The following is a 23,824-nucleotide window of genomic DNA, read 5'->3' as shown; positions in this document are numbered from 1 at the left end:
TTTCACGTTTTCTGCACGATGATGCGCGACGACGCGCGACGTTTCGCGAGGCGGGGGGCCGTCTGGAATCGGCCCTTGTTGGTCTGGCTAGTTTTTTGTATTCTTGTTTTAGTTTGTCCAGCTGCTTGGGTTGGCTTTCAATTTAATTTAATTTTTCTTGACCTGCCTCAGGCTCTGGTGGCAGAGAAGTGGCACATAAATATTTTAGTTGCATAAATATTACAAAACCCTCAATTTATGAGTTTTTTAAGTATCTATTTTTTATTTTCTAAACAATAAAAGGATACAAAACAAAAATGGAAGAGAAATACAAATTATACTAAAAGAAGATTAAGGTATCCATTACAAAGATTGTCTAGAATACAATAACCATATATCGTTTAGATAACATATTTGCATTGAAATGTTTCCAGAAATGTTTCCTCTCTCTATTTTCCTATATTTCTATGAGTTATTTCACACTCACACTTAGCAGCGTATCTGTCCCTGGTTTGCATCCCATGTTTTCAGAGTTTTCACATTAGCAAGGCATCCATGGGACGCAGAGCCGCTGTCAGTCCGGGTTATCCCCGATTTTTCTCACTGCGGACATACCGCGAATTTTCCCATAATCCGCTGCCAACTCAATGCTGATCCGATAAATCCCAGTGTGAACACTTTTGTCCCTTTTTTGCTTCTCTCTCCCCCCGCTAATTCTTGTCGTCGGAAGCTGATTGGTCTGCATCTCCAGCTCCCCAAATGCTTCGTCCGCCATTTTTTCCCCGCTACCTAAACATTTCAGCGGTACATCTCCATTGGTGCCATCTCTATTCTTCTCTCCCCGTCTTTTGCATCCTGATAAGTTCGTGTTATGCGCCTCACATTTCCAACCCCCCCCTTAAAAAAATGTTTGCCTAGCGGTGAGCGATTGTGGTCATGATGAACCAAACGTTTCAGTGACAACCCCTCTCCACTCAAAACTCTCTGCATTTTGACAATTCAATCAGGAACCACCATCGACATTTTCCAGTAATGAAAAATAAAATTGGCCATAACGTTTCTGCGTTCTGTGGATGCAAAGGTGCATTGGGACATCTCCACTTGTGTGTTCTACATATTTTGACTCCTTTTTTCGGGATGGGAATGGGGTTGGGGCAGTGGGTGGTGCCCTCAAACGAGGTTCAAACTCACCCCTTCTGGGATCACGTGATTTTTGTGGACCAATGGGGTGCCATTATTTGCTGGGCGGGAAATTCAACTCCTGCGATCTGTGCCACCTCCGTGCACTGCTCAACGGTTGCTCAAGGAAATGGCTGCACTAAAACCAACCAGCGGGAGAGGGGTCTCCTGGAGGGAGAAGGAGACATTGGACCTCATTGAATTTTGGGGTGAGGAGAAGGTGCAAGAGGCACTATTGCTCTGTCACAGGAACATTGATGTTTTCGAGCGCATCTCAGAGCAGATGGTGGCGAGAGGCCATGCAAGAACCGCACTCGAATGCCGGACAAAAACAAAAGCTTTGAGACAGGAGTACAAGAGGGTCGCGGCACACAATGGAAGATCGGGAAATGCCCCTGCAACATGCCCTTTCTATGCACAGCTTGCAAGAATTTTCAGAGGGGATGCAAGCATACGGCCACAAAGGGTGGCAAGAAGTCTTAACCTGCAGTCGGTGAGCAATGCCGACCCCATGGGGGAAGATCGGTCGAACCATGGCGTTCCCGCTCCATGGGAGGGATCAGAGGAACTATTCACACATCCAATGGTCACTCTACATCTTCAGGCGGTCCCCGCTTCCACTCCCAATGATTCAGGTGAGCATGCAGTTTTGACCGACATGACTGGTCCTTGGTTGGGGTGAGTTCGCTGTGCCCTCCAGTGTGCCCCGCCTGGGCAGAACTTTCCCGGAGTCTCAGGGGCATTTTTTCCTTCTGCTTAGGATTTCGGGGATATGCTCAACGGATTGATTGTGTTTGGGTTATCACTGCAGGAGAGGGATGAGGCGCAAGTGGGGGGGGGCATTTCCCTGATTTAACTTTTGTGCGTGGAAGGATGTGTTGTTTATTCTGCCTATGGGGACGTATAACCAATATTGTGGAAATCCGCTTCTCAAGGCAAGCTAGCGGTGGGAAACGTTGTTTTTTACTGGGGCTGGCGCAGGTTTCAGCAGAGAAGGGCTCTGTGAAAGGAGAGGGGGACTTCACCTTGATCAGCAATGTGCAAGGTATCCCAAAGGTGGTTGGGTTATCTTCCACCAAGCATTAATCCACACCTGACAATGGTCTGTAACGTCACCTCCCTTTTCCCCCCCCTGGAGAACCATGGTACATTAACTGTTTACCAGCCTATCACTTGTTTTCAATTACTGCAGGTTCTTCCACAGAACAAGAAACATCAATCGGAGAAGCCCCCCCAATGGACATGACCGATCCAGAGGATGAAAATGCCGCAGACGGTAAGATGCAGATAGAGTGGGGTGCTTGTGGTCAACAATCAATGCTGCCCTCCCAATGAGCCCTGGTATGCTCCGCTCCATGAGAAACATGGCTATAGTCTCAAAATAATTATCTGTTTGTGGGGGTTGGGCTACCATGGAAAATATTGGTGTAAACATCGTTCTGCTGATGTCAAGAAGACTTCTGTGAGCATGAATGAAGAAGATCAACTCATTCATTTTACAACCAAATCTTTTATTTCCAAGATCCAGATTTAACTCAGATAGAGGAGTTCCCGGAGGTGACAGGACAGGGTGCAGAGGATCCGCAAGGTAGGAAAGAGCTGAAATTGTGACCTCCGCAAACTCCTTTGTAACTACTACTTGCATAACCACTGTCCTTTCCAACAGGAGATCTGAACAATCCACCAGCAGTGGAACAACCGCAGGTCCCCACGGCACAACTGTCTCCTGCTACACGCTTAGAAAAGGCGCGCACCAGAACCAGGCGCGTCTCTGTCCTCACCAACGTTGCAGAGAGAATGCTATCTCAGGCACAGAGGGAGGAACAGAACAACAGAAAGGAACGTGGAGAAATTCTGGAGGCAACCAGCCATTGGCGTGCAGCCATGGAATCAGAGACAAGATGGCACGAGGACATTATCAGGGAGGCAAGAGAGGATCGTAGGGCTTTTATTGAGGCACAGTCACAAAATATGGAGGGGCTTAATAGGGCTGTCGGTGCCCTCAGCTCCTTGACTGAACTCTTTGTCAGGGAGCAAAGAGCAGGCCCGGTTGCAGAAACTTCCCAAAATGCCAACAGCAAAACACGCGATAACGATCATGAGAAGGCACCACTAAGAAAAAGGGCTCGGATCATTAAAAAGAGAGAAAGATATGATCCATCCCTCTGAGCCCCACATGTTTTTCCGGTGCAGCATTTGGGTTGGAATCTGCATATCACACGTATCATTGCTGTTGAAATTATGTTTGTCACAGCTGTAATTGTGTTTTTCGATGTTGGCGAGGGGTTGACAATGGCCATTGAAAAAAATTGGTTTTTGTTTCCCACCGCAATCCAGGTGCGGTTTGCCAGATCTATTTTTTGACCACGGTTGTTTGAAATGTTGACCCATGGGAGAAACTACACAGTTTTAAATTTGTTTTTTATTCTATTCAAAACTTGAAAGATTACATGTGAGGCATCATATGGACACTTAACTAACATGCATGTTAAATAAATCTTTTCTACATCTCCTTAAACCTTGACAGCACATTATCAATGTCGGACCTCAATTTCTTGTTCTCCTCATTCAAATTCCTCACATTGTTTTCTAGCTTCTTCACCAAGGCCTGCAGGCTGTCCATCCTTCTGTTGGTTTTCTTTGCTGTGGAAACAAAAGGTGTAAGCGCAGAGTGGCCACTTCTGTGTTCACAAACGTAGTAAGTCATTGATGGTTACTTACCGCAGCTGAGGCATGTTCCCACTGCCTTGTGAACAGTCTCCAGTATCTCAAGGGGCTGTTCCCTTGCCAAAGATGTAGAAGGCACATTTACAGTGTGTAGTGGACACCGCGCTTGAATGCATTCCTCACAGGGGTCACCTGAAAAGGGGGTTTGGAGAACTTGATTTAATTTTGTTCATTGTCATTACAGAGCACGTGTTTAACATGTGGCGGAATGACGGTGTAGTTAGTTCCATTTGTGTACCTGAATGCTCAGTCAGCTGTTCTGGTGGAATCACTGCTTGCTGAGGTGTGACTTCTTCATTGAACTCGGAGCAGTTTCCCTCTTCTTGCTTCACTGCCTCAGAACTGGGTTGCAAGGCCATTTCATCCATTGGCACGGTCACCTCTGAGCCTGTTTCCTCTGTGGGCTCCTCCTCCCCCTCATGTCTGTATGATGTTGCTGGAGAAACACATGAAGAGAATTAAAACATCAGTAAGAGCAGTATTGATGAAATGTTATGAACAAGGAATTCTGACTAATTCAAAAAATGGGGCAAGGGAATGTTGAAATGCTGATCACCCTAGGCAACCGATGCTGTATCATGTGTAGGGATTTAGGGAATGCCGTTTAGATTAGAAGGCCGGTTTGGGATCTTGGGCAGGGAGGGGGGGGGAATACCCATGGAGGAATGATAAGGGCTGAGGTGTGTGGAATGCTGTTTTTACTTACCGCACAGTAGCCAAGTCATCTTTAAGAGAACACATTAAAAATATGTGCCGACATAAACCATAAACCTTTCCCAAAGAACAGAAACAAAACAACTTTTAAACATGGTGGGATAGTCTTCAAGGACAGGGCACAGTCCCAGTGCCGTTCAGTGCCACGTGTTCCTGTGTTCCATGTGCTGATCCCAACACAGCATGCCTGTTCTGGGGTTTTTCCTTGAAAACTTCCATCCAACATTCCTCTCATTCAGGAAATTGGTGCCTTGTACCAACATACATTTCCATCTTAGTGAGGGGATTGGGATGGGTGAGGGGGGGGGGAAGACCCGGTGTTTGATGATGGTGCAAGGGGGGCCCCATCTCACTTAAAGCATGGTGAAAACATTTTTAGAGGTGTGCCTTCACAAAATAAACATCCCACAGTACTTCATTTACCTTCATGGTGGCGATCCTCCCAGCGTGGTCTCCCAGCAGCTATCCACAAACGCATCATTGAGTGATGGTGTGGGATCCGCCCGCTGCAGCTTGGGATGCCTTGGCATGCCGTAAGGGATGCCATGAACTCGCATTTCAGCCTTTTAAATTTGGTCCTGCACTGGTTGGCATTTCGGCTATAACCAGCATCAGTCAGCTTCCTAGCAATGGCATGGTACGCCCCCCTGTTGCGCTGGTGTGCGCTCGACATAAAATCGGCTGCAAAACCAAGACGCAGAACAATTTTCAGAAGCAGGGACACCTCCTCAAATTGCCAAAAGGTGCCCCTAGTTCTCCGTGGTGGCATGTCTGGAACCCGGAAGTGTCGTGGAAACGTTTCGACGCTTCCAGATTGACTTGTTAAGATTGAAATCAAAACTTTCCACTATTTCCTGTAGTCCTGGGTTCCCCGGTCGAAGAGGCCAATCCTGATTTGTCAGAGACATCATATTCCGACCAAAATAAACGTCTCTGATTGGCTGTGTCAGGGTTAATCATTGCGAGCAATTTTTTTTCCAAAAAAAAAATTCCGCCAAAATAAAGGTTGGCCATTTCTACAGACAGCATGAGTGCAGGGGCGAATTCAAATACAAATGTTTCCCACCTTCGCCGAAATGCTTGATAAGGAAGAAAAGGTTCATGCGTACATCGGATTGCTGAACAATGCAACTCAAAACATGAGCTGGAAATATTTCGGGGATAATAGTAGGGGTGTGCAGGGGACGCCTGTCTCAGCTGTATATATTTGGTTTTAAGAATCAGGAATTCTTGTCAGTATTTGGGGAACACTGACACGGAAAGACACCACAGAACCAGCTTACTGGCTAGAATCTCGATTCCGAAACCTTCTGCCAGAGTTAGCAGAGCTTGGGGCGGGGGGTTTCCGACCAAATCCAACACAAACCGTTGGAGACCTTCCCTTCCGTCTCCACATGAATTTCATAAAGATTTTATGGCCTCCAAAACAAGGTGCCCCATTCTTCAAACAATATCCATGTTTCTATATGGAGAAAAAGGAATTCATCTTCCCAGGTAGTTCAGGGTGGCCTTTTGTAATCAAAATGCTGCCAACTTTCATGGTGCCTGCTCCCACCTGTCCTAACTTCCTCTAACATGGTTCAGGCAGATGCCGGTTGGGTGGTCCTTTTAATGGACTAAAAAAAATGTTGTTCTTGGCACCCTCTTTCTCCATCATCTCCCACGTTGAAAATAAGAGAGGCTGGTCGTTCTGGGGTTAGGAATATTGCATGAAAGATGCCCAGTAACATCAGGGGAACGTTTCCTACCTGTCCTCCAACCCCCCAAGCAAGCACCAAGGCAAACCAACCTGGAGGGGGGGGCATTTGGTTCCACCTCGAAGGGCGGTTCTCGTGCCACACAACTTCGTGCCTTTAACTGTGCGGTAGACCAGACACCGTCTACATTGGTGGTGGGGGAGAACACCAAAGGGCATCTGGAGAGCTGGGTGTGATTCCCCACTCCTCCGCTTGAAGACAGCTGGGTCACCTTGGCCGAGTCACAGTTCTTTGGAGCTCTCTCAGCCACACCCACCTCACAGGGTGACTTTTTTGGGGGAATAATAACAGTTAGTAAACCGCTCTGAGTGGGCATTAGGTTGTCCTGAAGGGCGGTATATAAATCGAATGCTATTATTATTATTATAGGGGAAAATAGGGCACAAGTCACTTCACCTTACAGAACAACCCAAAACACAATTGCTATAAGAAAGGATTTTTTATGTCACTTGTTTGAATATAAAAACCGGTGGGTGCAGACCTAAGGCCGTGACAGCATTCCCTCAACCCGAGAGATAACACTACGTAATTCACACACAATAATCCCCCGATCAAAATTGCTGGCAGAATTTGTGCATGCTATTTGTGTTATTTGGTGTTGTAGGCTGCTTTCGTGTCCTGTTGTGCCCACCAAATGGGAACCTGAAAGACCTTAAAGAAATAATTTTTTTTATTTCCCGTGATAGAGTTTGGTTTAATTCTGCACAGTATGGTTAGTTGTGTTATGTACTGCCTGTGTTATGTCTCACACTGTCCTTCTCAATTTTAGTTTGAAGGAGAGAATGGTTTTTTTATAATAGAGTACTTTGGTGTGTAGTTGTCATTTTTCCTTTGTTCTGTAGGTGGTTCCCATCGCAGGGAACACTGTGGAAGTGTGACGTTGGGGGAGGGTGTTTGTGGATCTGATGCTGTTTCACACGGATAAGCTAGCATTCAACAGTGTGCTGACCATCTTGGCACCCCTGGGCTGTGCAATGATGAACCCTTTTTTTCACTTTCCCTCTTTGTGGAAACCCCTCCTGCTCACTTGATGCCCACCGAACAGAACATTTCTTACCATGATGTTATAAAAATTTATTTCAAAACAGGAATGGAACAATGAGAATTCACTCATTAGATCATCATTGAATCTCTAAACAAAGCTTTCTAACAAACCATGTTTCATAGGAATCCAACACTTGCAACTGAATGCATGACACATCCAATCAAGGCAAAACCAACAAGAAACATTTTTTGAAACCGTGAGTCCAACCTCTGAACATGCAACAATCGTTTCTTAGTTCAACCACAGATTTTTTCACAATCAGACTGAAGAGCTTTTTATATTGTTAGATTTCTCTGTTTCGAAACATGTGGCGTGCAAGGGCATCGCGCACCAACTTCCCCTCCTCCCGGTGCCTTCTGTCTCCCACAGGGAGTTCAAGAGATTCCTCATCCACCTCCACAGGCCTCACGGGAGAATCATCCTCTGGAATGCCATGACCTTTCAATTCACAAATGTTATGTAGCACCACACACGCGGTAGCTATGCAGGTCACATTCTCCTCCGCAACCATAAGCTGTGACCTCAAACACCTCCAGCGCCCCTTCAAACGTCCGAAACATCTTTCCACTATGGTCCTAGCTCTGGTGAGGCAGCGGTCAAAGTATGCTTCTGCGGGAGTGTGGGGCCTATTGAAGGGCTTCATCAGCCACCTTCTCATGGGGTAGGCTGCATCAGATATGATGAGTGGTGGCACGGTTACCCCCTCTATTGTAAGACTGGGGTTGCCTGGCACAAACACCCCCGCATCCATTGCCGTACAAATTGCAGAATTCACAAAAACAAAGGCGTCATGGTTCCGCCCACTCCAGCCAACCTCTGCATCAATGAATCTTCCAGTATGGTCCACCGTGCCCTGGATGAGAATGGAATTGAATTTCTTGCGGTTGATGTACTCCCGTCCACGGCCTTTAAATTTGCAAATGGCAACATGGGTGCCATCAACTGCACCAATGCAATGAGGAAAGCCAAGTTTCTGAAATCCAGACATAATCTGCAATGAAAGAGAAAAAAACAAGATTGCTGTTAGAGAGAATCCCCTCTTTCTCCCACCGCCTATATTCATAATCTTCTCACTACAGCGCTGAGGCAGTCTCACATCTCCAGAATCCAGAGGAGTTAGCCGTAGTCTGTACTAGTGAAATAAAAAAGAGTACAGTAGAACCCTCAGCACTTGCAAATTTTACTGTAGCTCAAGCTTTTGAGAATCACAGTTCGCTTGTTCGAACGCACAAGAAAAAAGGGAACCGCGACTCTCGAAAGCTCATGGCACGATAAAATTGGTTTAAAGGTGCAGCTCATTGCCTACATGTCAGCAACATAGTTTTTTGTGCTTCAAATTGTAATCTTTGACCAGTATAGTTTGAATGGAGACTGTTACTCTGGGAGATGAGTGCGTACTCACCCTCGCCACATCAGGTCCAAGGCACACGACTCTACTGAGTAGCTCCAATTCTATCGCCAAGCAGACCTCCAAGACTATTCCTGCCACTGTTGAAATACCCACTCCGAATTGGTTCATGCATTGACGGTAAGTCGAACAGTTGGCAAGATACCAAAGTGCTATGGCGACTCTCATCTCCACAGAGATTGGATTGCGAAGTCTGGTGCGCTGACGGGAAAGACGGTGCCCTATGGAATGAACCAATTCATTGAAAGTCTCCCTGGTCATACGAAAATTTTCAATCCACAGCTGGTCATCCCATATGGCAGTGACGAAATTGTCCCACCAGTCCCTGCTATGGGGATAAATCCAGTAGCGACGGGGGACTCTGATTCCGGCTACAGCGAGAAAACGTGCTCTGTTCATTGCTGTTCTCCTTGTTCTCCATAAAGGCGGAGGTATGCACCTCAGTGCAAGTGATTTCCTAAGCATTCTCCTTCTTCTAACCACTCGCATCCAGTAACTGTTGCAGGCATCGATCGATCGCTGAATATAGATAAAGATGATGTGAAGCAAGGCCAGTGCCAATGCTCGGACCGCAGACATAATTCAGCAGAATAAAATCGGGCTCAAAAAATCCTCCGCAATTCCAAAGTATGCCGTGAGAGAAATGTGTTCACAAGAGTGGAGAACGCACAGTTCCAAGGAAAACTCCCGCCCAAGTTGGCCAGCCTATCATCGTGGCCACATTTTTGGCGGGAGAAAAATCATGACTTCCTAGAGGGGAGGAAGGACATTTGCTAGGGATAGTTGTGCTTGTGTCTTTTAGGGCAAAGAGCATAGAGTAGACTTGCAGGAGCAGATTGACCAGTTCTTCCACTCAAATGTCGAACTAAAGCGATGACTACATATGTGATGGAGCAAAATTAAGAGGGGCGGATTACAGTGGATTGATGTGTTGACCCCCTCCCCAGTCCAGTTTTCCTGACTCTGAAACACCTATCAGAAAAAAAAAATAGCGGTATGTATGTTTTGTGAAGTAGCGCTTTGTTTTATTAAAAAAAAAGTACTCGGTCCCGTTTTTTTCAAGCACAAGGAATGCAGTCAGTCTAAAGCGTTGTGTGATTCTTTGCCCTGTCAATTCGCACACGCACCACTGTCTTGTTCGGTTCCCACAATTTCTTTCCCCTTTACTAGTCACGTGATGGAAAAGAACTCGAGTTTCACGTTCATCCATCCACGAAAGAGTAAAAAACGGTGCGGTCGGGTAGGAAATCTTGTCCTAGATTTTTTTTTAAAATGGTTTATCTGTGTTCACCACGAATTAAACAAAATTACACTTCAATGTCACAGTCACAAGTCCACACGCTTCTGAGAAATTATCATAAGCCTCTACTTGATCTGTCCACCAAAATAAATTTTTACTTGAGAACATTCCATGTTTTTGGCGGGCACTAAGACGATTGGCTAAAAGCGTTGAGGGGGCGGGCGGATGAAATGGGAGACCAATCACTCTTGAGAGAACTTTTTGGAATTTGTGTGTGGCGCAGTTCACTTGGTGCAAAATGATTTCCCGGCGTCGTGGAAATGTCTGGGAAGTGGAGGAGGTATCTCTTCTTCTGAGGGTTGTTCGGAGGAGTGGGCATGCATCTCGGTTAATGGCCAGCACGCAATCAAGCAACCGCGGCATCTATCGATTTCTTTCAAGAGTGCTACGCAGTCGCGGATTTCATCGAACGGCCAACCAGTGTCGAAGCAAATTCCAAAAACTGAAGTCCGATTTCATTTCATCAATGGAGGCACTGCAATGCATTCCTAGAAGCAGTCGTAGAGTTAGGGTGCACAACGCGATGATGCTAATCTGGAAGGCGGCAGGGAGGCCTCGATGTCAAGAAAGACCTCATGATGGTGAGTTTTTTGAACCCCCCCCCCGTTCCATGGCGGACCATGCAAGTCCCCCATGTTTAATGACACCTTTTTAGTGGCATGTTCTCAAAGAGACTTCATTCCTCATTAACAAATGGGTTTTTTTTAAAGTCAACCTTCTGTTTGTCACGCTCTAATTTTAATCTTCGAATTATTTGTCACGATTGGAAAGCCATAGAGTGTTCTTAGAGAAATACCATCTCCTCAAAAGCATCTTTCATGTTAATATGCAATTCCCCCGGTCACCACTTTTATGCTATGCATCCTGTTTGATCCCCTTAACTGAATGCCTGGATCATAAAAAGCAAAGTAAGTAAAGGGAAACATTATCAGGGCGATCATTCCGTTTTTTACCATTGTTCAAATGATTTTTCATTTCAGAGATTATCTGTGAAAGAGCAGTCAAGATTGAAGAAACTTCATCTGAGGATGATGAGAATTCAGAAACTGTTGCAGTGGAATCATCAAGTGCAGCAGAATCTGATGCGCAAGCCTATGCACCTCTTGGAGTGACAACTGAAGACCCAGCAAAGATCAATACAGCAGCATTTCCTCAAGGTAAGTTTAACTTTTTATGTGATTGTTAGCTTACTAGAGTTTACCCATGGCAAACTAATTCAAAAACCATCGACAGGATTCTTAGGAAGTCATGAACTCCAAACACAGCCACCATTTTTAATTTGTTTTTTGATCCGTCATCAGATCAGAAAATGGTGCAATTTTAAAAATTTGCTTTCTTGTCCAAGTACTTTGAGAAGTGAGTGGTGTATTCCATGTACCAATAACAAGATCATTAATTGGAATTCTGCTGTATTAAATCACTAGCTTCAGAGAGAGAAAGAACAGATGACAGTGGATCTCATCGCCTAGAAACTGAAGAAACCGTAATCGTTATATCTTCCGGCAATAGTCACGAAGAAGCAACTGATGACATGACTGCTCCTGAAACCATAATGCCCGGAGATGTATCTCCACAACCGAGTACCTCAGGTAATTTTTTGTGTGGTTCACACGTGCCATCAAGAGCTGCTCTGAAAATTGTGGGATTGCATGAGATTCTGCAGGAATGAATGGCCATTATTTTGCCAATCAAAGCACTATTGCCTGGGCAAAAAACCATCAAGGTAACCAGATCCACTCTCAGTGAAAACAAAACATATTTGTTCTCCATGATGACTCCTTTGAAGGTGAGAGGAGTACAACTAACACCTTGTCAACGTTTCTTGAGTGGTACGTGAAGTGAACACGATCTCTTGATATAGCTCTCATCACTAGAAAACAATTTCAGCCTTTATTTTTCAAGGGTGTTTAGCAGTGTTCCCATTATCTTGTTTCCTTTGTTTTTTCCTGTGCCTAAGGCTGTTATCTTCTGCGCGGTTTCTCCGGCAGAAAAAATTGTCTCTGTATCAGCAGTCCAAAGTCTTCATAACCCAAAGTGGTGACTTATCTTCCATCCTTCATCATCGTGAATGTAAACAATGCCCAACATGTGGTGACGAGGAGATCAGTTCATTCCTTGAACAAAACACACTGCGGCTCTAAAGATGTCAAGCCTAGGCTCAAACTACAGCCTTGCCAACACTTGCACAACCTTCAGATGTGGGATTCCTCTGGAAATTTCTAACAAAACCTTTTCTCTTTCTAGCTTCTTTAGCAACACACAGTGGTGCCGCAGTGAGAAAGTATGCCATGAGCGCTGAGCACAAACTTCACATAATTGTGGAAACAACTTCTTCTGATGCTGAGGATGAGGACAGAAACGCCGTTGAGGAAGGCAGAACCGAGGATGCAGAGGGAACTCCAGTTCTCTCATTTTCCCCAGGCACGTTTTAGCTATGCCACATTTGAGTGGAGCTACATTTTTCGCTGATTTATTTTGCTGGGTGACACTTCAATATCTGCCTAAAATATTGACTGACTTGAATTTTGCAGGTGATACTTCAGCGGGAGGTTTGCGTGACATGATGCCAAATAAAGACCAATCCGCTGATATTGGCGAGATCTATCGTAGTATGCGGGGAATACAATCTCTATGTCTATCAAGAAGTAAGTATGACTATTCCAAGGAAAACTTGAGGCAGAGTTTGGTGTGGTGTTTCTGATCACGCGGCTCAGATCAGGCGCGACAGTACCAATCCCACATCACGTATGGAAGTCAGTAGGGAAACATTCACCGAGTCATTGATATGTGGATTCATAGATCCAGATAAGTCATCAGTTCTAGTCTGTGGTCACATAATCAAATAGTGTCCGTTCAAAACTATTGACATAACCGATGTAATTGAAGCACAAGATTTCATGAATCACTGGACTATTTGGCAGATGCAAGTAGGCACAAAGGATACATTTTTCATAGGTTTTGAACGCGTGGTGGGTGCAGGGTGGATTCAAACAACTCCTTCCAATATGTGGATGCAAACATCTCCCCCTGGTATGCAGATCAGTCCATCCCTGTAATGGGTCATAGGAGTGGCCACGTTAGTCTGCGGTTGCAGAATAAAAGAGACTCCTCCGGCACCTCCGAGAACAACCACTTCCAATGTTGCGGATTCCTTTGATAACCAGGGCTCTCCCCACCAGATAAAGTTTGACAAAGAGAACTGTGAACACCAAAAGCCAAAGTATCGGCTTTCGTGGAACACAGATCTCTCCGTCAGATGCGTCCAGTGGTGAGAGCTATGTTTCTCCACAGATTTTGCTGCATTAGTTTCAGTTGGTCTGGGAGGTGAGGCCATACTCTTTCGCAATTTGCAAACATGTAGTTATAGCTTGGCTTCCATGCACCTTAAAATGGGCAAAATGATCTCAATATCATAAGAATATGGTTGCATTGGCATATCAGATGGAAATGTAAGCATCTACCCCACAGTGTCCACTCCTTTTATGCACCTAACCATTATCTTTTGACCCACTATGCAAAGTACAAAGAGTGCAACTCATAACGACAACTTACGCTTAAATTAAATGGGTCAGTATCAAGGGTACAACTGGACTCTGTTTGATTTTGTTCTCTGGAGCCATCTCAACACCACCAACTGTACCTGGTGATTGTTTTGTGGATATTTTCAAACCTTTAAAAATGCCAGGAATGGCCTTCAAGTTTTCCACAAGGATTAAAAAAAATTGTTTGTCACTGGTGTAGTTTTGATAACCGCAAAGTTCTCGCAATGTCGAAACCCATCTCTTTATGAAGAACTAAATTTTTTTGCTGTTTCTCAACAGTGGGAAGATACCATGAAAGAATATGCCGATTGGAGAGAAACAATAGAAGCCTTCACAAAGAACTGAGTTCTCTAAAGAAAAAGGTTTCTGCACTTGAGCGAGGTCATCGCAGCTCAGGATCAGAGCAATCAGGAGATGACAAGAAGAATTAGCCAGTGTTATGTCAGCTTGAAGAATGTTTAAGCAATATTTTACTTTGTTTCAGAAAGAAAAAAAATGTATGTTTAAAAATAACGTAATGGAAGGAAAGATTACAATTGACAACTCTCACATGTCAATTATTTCCAGTGCTTTATGAATCATGTTGAAGTTGTTTGCAATGTGGATAATAATTTCTCATGAACAGCAAAAGCAAGATCTTATTTTCATTTTTTTCTAATCGCTGTGTGGTTCTAATGTCATGCAAAATTGGAATTTTGAATCAGTGACAAGATTTTTGTTCCTTGGTGTTGGGAAGTCTGTGTTATTTGTTTCTGATAAATAAATCTGTTTTCAATGTTAAAAAATAAGACATTGTGTGTGTTAAACGTTGTTATGGACTGAGAATTTTTCAGAGGTGTCCCCGCAGCTCACGAGCAATCTATTTATTATGCTTGACACTTAACATCTATCATGGCTCGGTTTCAATAGTTGACAAGGCCGTATGTGTCTGTGATGGGTAAACATGAGAACACCTCAAGATGTTAGTTAATTGCAGCAGTTAGGCAACCACCCCACCGGTCCCTATCTTGGGGAAAAATTGAAAAAGATGCCCCACAGAGTCATTCATAACATAGGTTTATGTTGTTTCCTGAACTATCAGTCCAGTGGAGCAAGCAAACATGGAACAGTTGTCAAGGTGAAAATCTATTGACATACTGTTACTGCATGACAGAAATCCAGGGAGAAGCCGCAGCTTGCAGCAGACTCTAGAACCATAAGTTGACAGACCCACACGTCACCTCCCCTGGCATCCTCATCTTGAATTTATCCACACGGTCAAAAGAAGCCTGTTCCCCTGATCACACTAGATGCAATAGCATCTTTCATGTTGTGGATCAAGTCACATAGCAGAAACAAAAAGAGGACCCACAAGTGACAAAAGGCACAGATGGAACCAATGGTCATATGACATGCTGCTTCGATGCAGGAAGTGGGAAAGCAAGTCTTGAAGCGTCTCTGCCTCAATGCTGTCAAGTGGACTTTTAAGCTGTCTGTCGTGTGGCAGAACGCACAGTCTGCTGCATTTCACATTGTAACATGAGGATCAACAACCTTGGTCCCATCTGTGCCGTTTGTCAGCTGACGTTCCATGTCCACTGGTAGTAAGAACTGACAGATGACTTGGTCATTAGCCACCCCCCCTCCCCCTTTCTGGGCAGAGTGGGCAGGAGAAGGTGGTTGAAAGTATAACTTCTAGGTGGGAGGGAACAAATGTGAGACGTTCCACCACACGGGGTATAAATGCGTTATTGCTGGGACATTCTCCCCAAAATCATCCAACAGGAGTTGAATGAATGGCCTGTTTGATGAACCCAGCTCACCAGGAGCATTACGGGGATGATCCGCAGACACACTTTTCAAGGTCCTCTGAATAAGTAACCAGGATCATATTTAAACCTTGGTCGCTGTACTGTGATGTCTGTGTTCAGCATGCACTCACACACTTTTATTGGGCGCCTGCAACTCACGTATGAATCCCACCCGTGACCCAAATTAAACGAGCAACCATGCACGGGGGACTCCTCTCAGCTAGATTCCACCTCTGTATTAAAGGGGGGGTTAATGAGCTCTCTTTGGCAAGAGGGGCACTAAGCTAAAGAACGGTGCGCCTAAGAAGACAGCGGCTATGGCTGGGAAAACAGAATAAAGCGTAGGAAGAGAAGACTCAAACCCTTCTCTAGCTTGCCTGCTGACGCCGCAGGCGCGGTATTTAAAAAAACCAAAAAAAAAACCCCGGCGAAACGTTTCCACGCATGCGTGCTTTTTTGGTTAGTTTTGTTTTTTAATTGAGAGCCCGGAAATTCCGCGGCTAAGACGGGGTATCTCTGGTAATGTGAAAAAAATCTCGGGAGGCTGATTCGGGGATTCGTACAAGTGTGAAAGGACAGGGGGGAAATCCGCAGCCACCTCCATCGGCGTGACTTCTACTTGACAGCGCGGTAAACACCGAGTGTGAAATATCTCTATATCTCCTCTCTCTATTTTACTAAATTTTGAAGATATAATATTGCATTATTGAAGATATTATATTCGTTGTTGTACTTTTCTTACCTCTAAACTAATTATTTAAAACATATTATCTAAACATTTCTAATACTAACAATAATATGCTGTAAGATACCAAATTATGCTAATTAAACTTTATTAATCAAATTAAATAATATATGCTCCTATACCCTGTTTTGAATAATTTGAAATTTAAAGTAGACAGCATTTCTATAACCTCGGTTAGTCAAATCTTATGTCCAAATTTACATTGTTAATTCATATTGGAGCTCCTGTATTGGTAATTTTAAAAAGGAACCAGTGTATGACTTCCTCTTGATCATTCAGTAAGATTAGTCTGTGAAAATGGATTATTCAATTTATTTATTTATGTATTTATTTAGGTTATTTATAATCCACCTTTCTCACTGAGATTTAAACCAGATTACACCATGCAAATGAATGCAATCAAATAGAATGATCTAATAAGCAATGTAATATGACTAGGAATTGAAGACATTTGAAACGGAGCTGTTGTCTGAACAAAGCATAAATATGACACATGATGTGTGAAACAATGCAGATCGTGGCATTACATCGGTAGAAATAACGGGCCCTTTCCTGGACCCGTCTACTACAATATAGCCCTATTTCCTTTACGAACATTCCCTCTGGAAGAATTCTGTTTTACATACTTTTTGAAATGTCAGGAGCATGCGGCTTCCTCAGGCAGACCGTTCCAGCTGGTGGGGCCGCTGCCAAGAATGTGCATGCGTGGGCAGGTGCTGATCTTGCCCATCTAGGGTGGCATCTGCCATTTTGGAGTAGCGGAAGAGCCAGTTTGGTGTAGAGGTTAAGAGCAGCAGGACTCTAATCTGGAGAACCGGGTTTGATTATGTCAGAGAAGCCCCAGCATATCTGCCATGCATCCACTGTATCTAATTGTGTCTTGCTATGTTAACAGGTCTCTGAGTACATGCAGAGTGGAGCCTGATATCTGTTGCACTATTGCTAACCGCTTATCCTGCAGAACAGGTGTTTTGCTTCTGAGTTCCTGCCAAGCTTGGGAACTCGACCTTGACTTCGACACAGAGACTGAGCTGAGCTCCTTCCCCACCGCCCCCTTCTTCTCAGGCCTTGCGCAAGGTCAAAATTCCTAACTGACTGCTTTTTCCACTGGAGGTGGGGACATCACCCTATAACTGAATGTATTCTATCACCTTTAGGCATTCCAGGCAAATCCACTGCCATAGTAGCTTGATACTGGTATTAACCCTTAATAAAACATCTTTAACTCATACACCTGAGTAATACCTGGCAAGTCCTGACAGATTCCCCACTTCTCTGTTTGAAGCCAGCTGGGTGACCTTGGGTCAGTTGCAGCTCCCTCAGAGCTCTCTCAACCCCACCCACCTCACAGGGGGATTGTTGCTGTGGGGATAACAATAACCTACTTGGTAAACCACTCTGAGTGGGTGATAAATTGCCCTGAAGAGCTACACATAAATTGAATATTATAATATTATTATTCTGTCTTTTTGACTACTAAAATATAAGCATTTATATTTTAGGGCTTCCGAAGACAAATGGTTTTTTTGGGGGGGGGTGTTTTTTAAAAGATAAATTATTTTGCAGCAGTATAATGCAGAATGTTAGGCCCTCTCAAAATTTAATTTGGAGTGTAGGTAAAGGATCCGTAATTAGACATACAGGGAGGGGGGTGGAAACCACGTTAATTATCCTAATTACATAATGTAAAAGGAAGCATCTAATAACTGGGCTCAAAGATAGTCCTAAGCAGGGCTTCTTTTCTGGGGAAAAAGGTGGTGGAACTCAGTGGGTTGCCCTTGGAGAAAATGGTCACATGGCTGGTGGCCCCGCCCCCTGATCTCCAGACAGAGGGGAGTTGAGATTACTCGGTGGCGTGGAGGGCAATCTCAACTCCCCTCTGTCTGGAGATCAGGGGGCGGGGCCACCAGCCATGTGACCATTTTCAAGAGGTTCCGGAACTCCATTCCACTGCATTCCTGCTGAAAAAAAGCCCTGGATATAACTTTTTAATGAAAGAAAGGTTTATCAATGGATTTTGGCCTCAAGATCTGAGGCTCTGAAGATCTGGCTACACCAGCCCCCATCTTAGTGGTCCTTGGCTTAAGAATTCTTCCTTTCCTCTGGTTTCACATTCCTATACTATAAACTGCTGAGAGAGAGCTGTGTAAACTGGGCTATCAGTTCCCTGCAAGCCGATATGGCTGACAACGATTCGTTGCTCCCACTCTGATAACAGCGGGCTGATAGTGTTGCAGTGGTGTAAAGCTTCATTGAAGGGCTTGGTTCCTCCTCTGTCTCATCTTTTTGTGGCGGGGGGCGGCGGGATTATGCAGCTATCGTAAGAGTGCACAGCTGGGAGGGGCCTAAATGGCACAATCCCAGATGCAAAAATTTCATGGTTGTTACAGGGATGGGTGAGTTAATTTGGAAAGAAGCGTCCCAATTCAACAGGAAGATGAATACGCATCATTTCCGAAAGAGCAAATTCACGGGAGAGAGTGTGAACGTAAGTACATCCTGCGCATGTTATTTATTTATTTATTTATTATGTTAGATTTTTAGTCCACCCTCCCTGCCGAGCGGGCTCAGGGCAGAGCACATTTTAATTTACATAAAAACACATAAAAGCAGACAAAACATTACAATAAAATTTAAAACACTACATACAATAAAAACTTCTCAGATGGTGATGGAAGAGTTGCTTCATTTCAGACATGGCCCATATATCCATATCTATAGATACCTATAGGGTGATGGACAGATCTTTTCAAGTCAAGTCAAGTATGGCCAGTGGGGGCCCCGCCTAGCCTCTGCCATATGCCTGGTAGAACATCTCTGTCTTACAGGCCCAGCGGAAGGATAATAAATCCTGCCGGGGAGTTCCACCAGGCCGGTGCCAGGACCGAAAAGGCCCTGGCTCTTGTCGAGGCCAGGCGAGCCTCCCTAGGACCGGGGACCACCAAAAGTTTTTTGTGTGTAGAACAAAGTGTCCTCTGGGGTATATATAGGGAGAGGTGGTCCCGCAAATATGCTAGACCCAGTCCGCATAGGGCTTTATAGGTCAGCACCAAAACCTTGAACTGGACCTGGTACTCAACTGGTAGCCAATGCAGCTGGCGTAATATAGGTGTTATATGTTCCCCTATCGGGAGTCTTGCAATCACCTGCACTGCTGCATTTTGAATCCGCTGTAATCTCCGGATCAAGCCCAAGGGAAGCCCTGTGTAGAGCGAGTTGCAGTAGCCTAATCTAGAGGTAACCGTTGCTTGGATCACTGCTGTTAGGTCGTGGGTCAACAGGTAGGGGACAAGCTGCCGGGCTTGTCTCAGATGGAAAAATGAAGACCGGACAACTGCTGCGATCTGTGCCTCCATAGTCAAGGGGGCATCCAGGACCACCCCCAGGCTCCACTCTCACAAGTGGCACAAGCGGCACTCCATCAAGAGCGGGGAGCCGGAGTCCCGCACCCATGGACCCCAGACCCACATGCAGGACCTCCGTCTTTGTGGGATTTAGTTTCAACCGACTCTGTTTCAACCACCCAGTCACAGCTTTGAAGGCACGCTCCAAGACATCCAGGGCAGAGTCGGGCTGGCTGTCCATCAACAGATATAATTGGGTGTCATCGGCATATTGATGATACCCAAGTCCGAAACTCCTCACCAACTGGGCGAGGGGGTGCATATAAACATTAAACAATAGTGGGGAGAGTATCGACCCCTGAGGGATGCCACACACCAAAGGGTGGCAGGATGACAATTTCTCCCCAAGCACCACCCTCTGTTGCCGACCGTGGACAAAAGAGACAAGCCACTGTAAGGCAGTCCATCGTATCCCCACATCCTGAATTTCCTGATTGCATCCATTTGTAAGAAAGAACTAATACATATTCACTTTATAAGCAAAAATGGGGACCAGTCCCTGGATAAGTGTCGGACTTAAACCACACATTCATCTATATTATCTGCTGCTTTAAATAAGTACTCCTCTGTACAACCATGGCTCCATGGTGTCTAATGTTAATCCTAGAACTGATTATGTTTTGCTTCAGTATCTCTGCTATGTCTTGGATCCTTGCTAATGCTATGTCTTTAAACTTGTATCTGTTTACCTTATGGTATTGTATTGAAATGTACGTACTTGATACTGATTGTATTAACCTCATACTGTGTAATCCGCCTTGAGTCTCAGTGAGAAAGGCAGACTATAAATGACGTAAATAAAATAAATACACTCATTGAATAGAACATGAGAATTACTCAATGCATATATATAGAAAAAGCAAGTGTTCACTCTACATTTATTGTCCTTGCATTCACTGTAACTTGTGAATAGGGTTCTGAACGGATACTTTGGCCATTTTCACACGTCTTACTGGCTGCACAAAATTGTGCAAAACTCCCAGAACGACGGCATCTTCCTGGCGCATTCGCGTTTGCACCAGGAAGACACCGTCGTTCTGGGAGTTCTGCGCAATTTTGCGCGGGCCGTTAAGACATGTATGTTCACGTTTCTGACACCAGAAGGAATGCCGCAAGAGTCAATTATTTCGGATGCAGCAGACTCATATGGCAACTGGAATGCTGTTGCTTAGCTTTTTAAAAGTAATTCTGTTGCCCAATTGAGCTAGTTTTAATCAGTCAAAAAGTTTTGCATCAATTTAACTCTTACAGGTCAAAGTAAGACTGGTTTTCTGGGCTAATTCTGCAGATTCCTTCCTTTAACTAATCAAATTTTAGATTCTGCTTGTTTGTTCACTATTTTAACTATTTAGTGATTGGTTGGGTATAATGTTTTCTAATATGTTAAGTAATATTTGTTATTAAATTGGAGCAATAGCATGCACATTTTCAGAGATTGTTAAAATAATTCCTTCAAAGTTACCCAATAGTTGCCATTTTTCTTATTGCTGAACAGAAAGTCAAACATTCTCTGAAATTTTCTCCTGATCTGGATAGAAATATTAGGGGGAGACACCTATTGTGCTTAATGGCCCTTTAAACTCCAATGTTTGCATTTTTCTCTTGTGTGCGCTTCAAGGTGCTGGTTACCATCTTCAGAGCGTTCCATGGCTTAGGGCCTAGGTATTTGCGAGACCGCCTGCTGCTACCGATAGCCTCCCACAGGCCGGAACGCTCCCACAGAGAGGGCCTCCTCAGGGTGCCGTCGGTCAAACAATGTCAGCTGGTGACCCCCGGGGGGAGAGCCTTCTCTGTCGGGGCCCCTGCCCTCTGGAAGGAATTGCCCCCGGAGATCCGTATGGTCCCTGACCTACACACCTTTCGCCGTGCCCTTAAGACGTTATTGTTCCAACAAGCGGGGCTGGCCTAAATGTGTTTTAAGTGAATTGTCCTGTTTTTAGTTAAATTATTTAATATGTTTATATTTTATATTCTTATTGTTTTATATTTGTATGTTTTACTTTTGCTGTACACCGCCCTGAGTCCTTCGGGAGATGGGCGGTATAAAAATTCAATTAAAGTAAAGTAAAGTAAGTGTGTGCATATGTATATGCTGACTGAGAATTTGCTTCATGCATCTGCCAAAGTGGACTGTAGCCCATGAACCTTGTGCTTTGCTAAGGCTCATTTCAGACATAATAGGAATTGTTCATTTTACTTATGGGTAGTTTGTGAAACCAGGATTTTATACAAATCTTGGCTTGCCTTGACAATTATCACCTTTCCTCGTTGTTCCAGCTGGTACTCTGGCCTGCAATATAAGCAGCACCGGAAGTTAAGCCAGGATTTCTGCATTTGTATATCACTCAAAAACATTGCTAAGATTAACTGGTTAACCCTTTCGATGCCCTTTTGATAAGCTGCTGTTAGAAACAGATGGAAAGCTGATAGGAAAATTATATGCCTTCATGAAACAATTGAAGACAGAAGAGGGGGCTTTAAAAGTCCATATGATGAAGTGGGAACAAAATCTGGGGCACGGCATAGGTCTGGAGCAATGGCTGCAGTCATGGAGAGTAAACATCAAAATAACAAAATCAACCACCTTTAAAGAAAACCTATATAAAATGTTCTATAGGTGGTATGTGACACCAGAAAGCAAAGATGTACACTGAAGTACCCAATAAATGCTGGAAGCGCAAAGAAAAAGTGGGCACCTTTTTCCATATATGGTGGCTATGTAAAAAAGCGAAGAGATATGGAAAGGGATACATGAGCTGTTGCAAGAGGTGCTAGAAATAAACATACCCGGAAATGCTCCTATTAAATATAGTGCCGGAGGAGCTAAATAGGGAAAATAGATATTTGATAATACATGTAATAACAGCAGCAAGAATAGTATATGCCACATACTGGAAAAACACAGATATACCAACAAAAGAAGAATTAATAAAGAAAATCTTAGAGACGGCAGAAATGGACACACTGACAGAATTAATAAAAGAAGTCAACGGACATGACGGAAAACAAAAATGGACCCCATTTTATAGATGGGTTAAACGGAAGTATAAAATAGAGACATAACTATATGTTAGCAGAATACAATCAAATGAATGAGCAGAGTAAAGAAGTACTAGAATTAAAGAATGCAGACTTACAGTGATAATAGCGTAGTGAAAATAGTATAATTATGATGGAACTGTAGAGATGATGTGGAATGTATGATTTATAACATGTATCCAAAGAATGTAAGGCTTTTGATTAATTTTGTTATTAGAATAAGATGGAACTAAAACAAATAATAATTTTTTTTTAAAAAAAAGATTAACTGGTTAACAAAACAACTTCAAGGTCTGGATTCAGCTCTTGTTTTGACAGAACCAAACTAATCCCCTCAGGGGACAGTCCTTGTGTTCAGACGATCACTTTAAATGTCGCCTGGTTTTACATGATAGATGAAGTTAGAATTAATCTGCAAGATTCTTTTATGGTTTTAACAGGAGTGCACCAAACTTAGCTACTCCACAGGTATGATACAGAAAATCAGATACAAAATTTTTTGAAGATTAATATACAATTTAAACCAGAAGCTTTTGGGACTAATGGACAAGCAGTTCGAAACTAAATATGGTGTCTTATTTCTATATATGACAACAGTGGCCAGGCTTCTATATGCACAAAAATGGAAAAGTACAGTACTGCCTTCAACAGATGACTGGATTGTGAAGATTTTGAAGTTAGCTGAGATGGCTAAATTTACAGCTTTGATCAGAGATAAAATATTGTCTATATTCATAACAATTTGGAAACCCCTTATGGACTATCTGCATGAAACGGGAAAAGCCGAACTGATGATTTGTGGATTTGATTTCTAAGAAGATGAAGTTGGGGGAAATTAAATAAAAGAAGGGGATACAGAGAAGGTAAATTTTGAGGCATTAAGACTATAATGTTTGCAAGGAATAGGTGTTGTAGAGAAAATTGAAAATGGTTTTTTATATATGTATCATTCTTCTGTAGTTTCTGTCTTCTTTTTTATTATTTTTTCTTTCTCCTTCTGCATTTGTTTTTTATTTTTCTTTTCTTTCCCTCCCCCTTTTAAATGGCATTTTAAATTTATCAATACAATATTGTTTTAAAAAAGAGTCAAAGCAGAGTGCTTTAAGGTGCTTCTGGACTCGAATCTTGCTTTTCTACTACCCGACTGACTGGGCTACCCACCTGAAACTAAGATTTTCAGGATATATGTTTTTTA

The 23,824-nt window shown here is 43.7% G+C and overlaps 2 protein-coding genes across 2 annotated transcripts; both read left to right on the top strand.

The window, feature by feature from the left end:
• The first annotated feature begins 876 nt into the window (after positions 1 to 876).
• LOC129342382 (uncharacterized) lies at positions 877 to 3,570 on the top strand. The gene is made up of 4 exons (XM_054998105.1): positions 877 to 1,793; positions 2,351 to 2,434; positions 2,681 to 2,746; positions 2,825 to 3,570. Exons 1-4 carry the CDS (start codon positions 1,289 to 1,291, stop codon positions 3,325 to 3,327), a joined length of 1,158 nt encoding a protein of 385 aa, XP_054854080.1. The 5' UTR covers positions 877 to 1,288; the 3' UTR covers positions 3,328 to 3,570.
• Positions 3,571 to 10,372: 6,802 nt separating this feature from the next.
• On the top strand, positions 10,373 to 14,091 carry LOC129342521 (uncharacterized). Its single transcript, XM_054998338.1, has 6 exons — positions 10,373 to 10,690; positions 11,090 to 11,266; positions 11,534 to 11,698; positions 12,354 to 12,530; positions 12,641 to 12,754; positions 13,931 to 14,091. Exons 1-6 carry the CDS (start codon positions 10,441 to 10,443, stop codon positions 14,080 to 14,082), a joined length of 1,035 nt encoding a protein of 344 aa, XP_054854313.1. The 5' UTR covers positions 10,373 to 10,440; the 3' UTR covers positions 14,083 to 14,091.
• Positions 14,092 to 23,824: the final 9,733 nt, after the last annotated feature.

The sequence above is a fragment of the Eublepharis macularius genome, chromosome 14 (assembly GCF_028583425.1).
Source record: "Eublepharis macularius isolate TG4126 chromosome 14, MPM_Emac_v1.0, whole genome shotgun sequence".
Lineage (NCBI taxonomy): Eukaryota > Metazoa > Chordata > Lepidosauria > Squamata > Eublepharidae > Eublepharis > Eublepharis macularius.
This window is presented reverse-complemented; position numbering and strand designations above follow the sequence as displayed.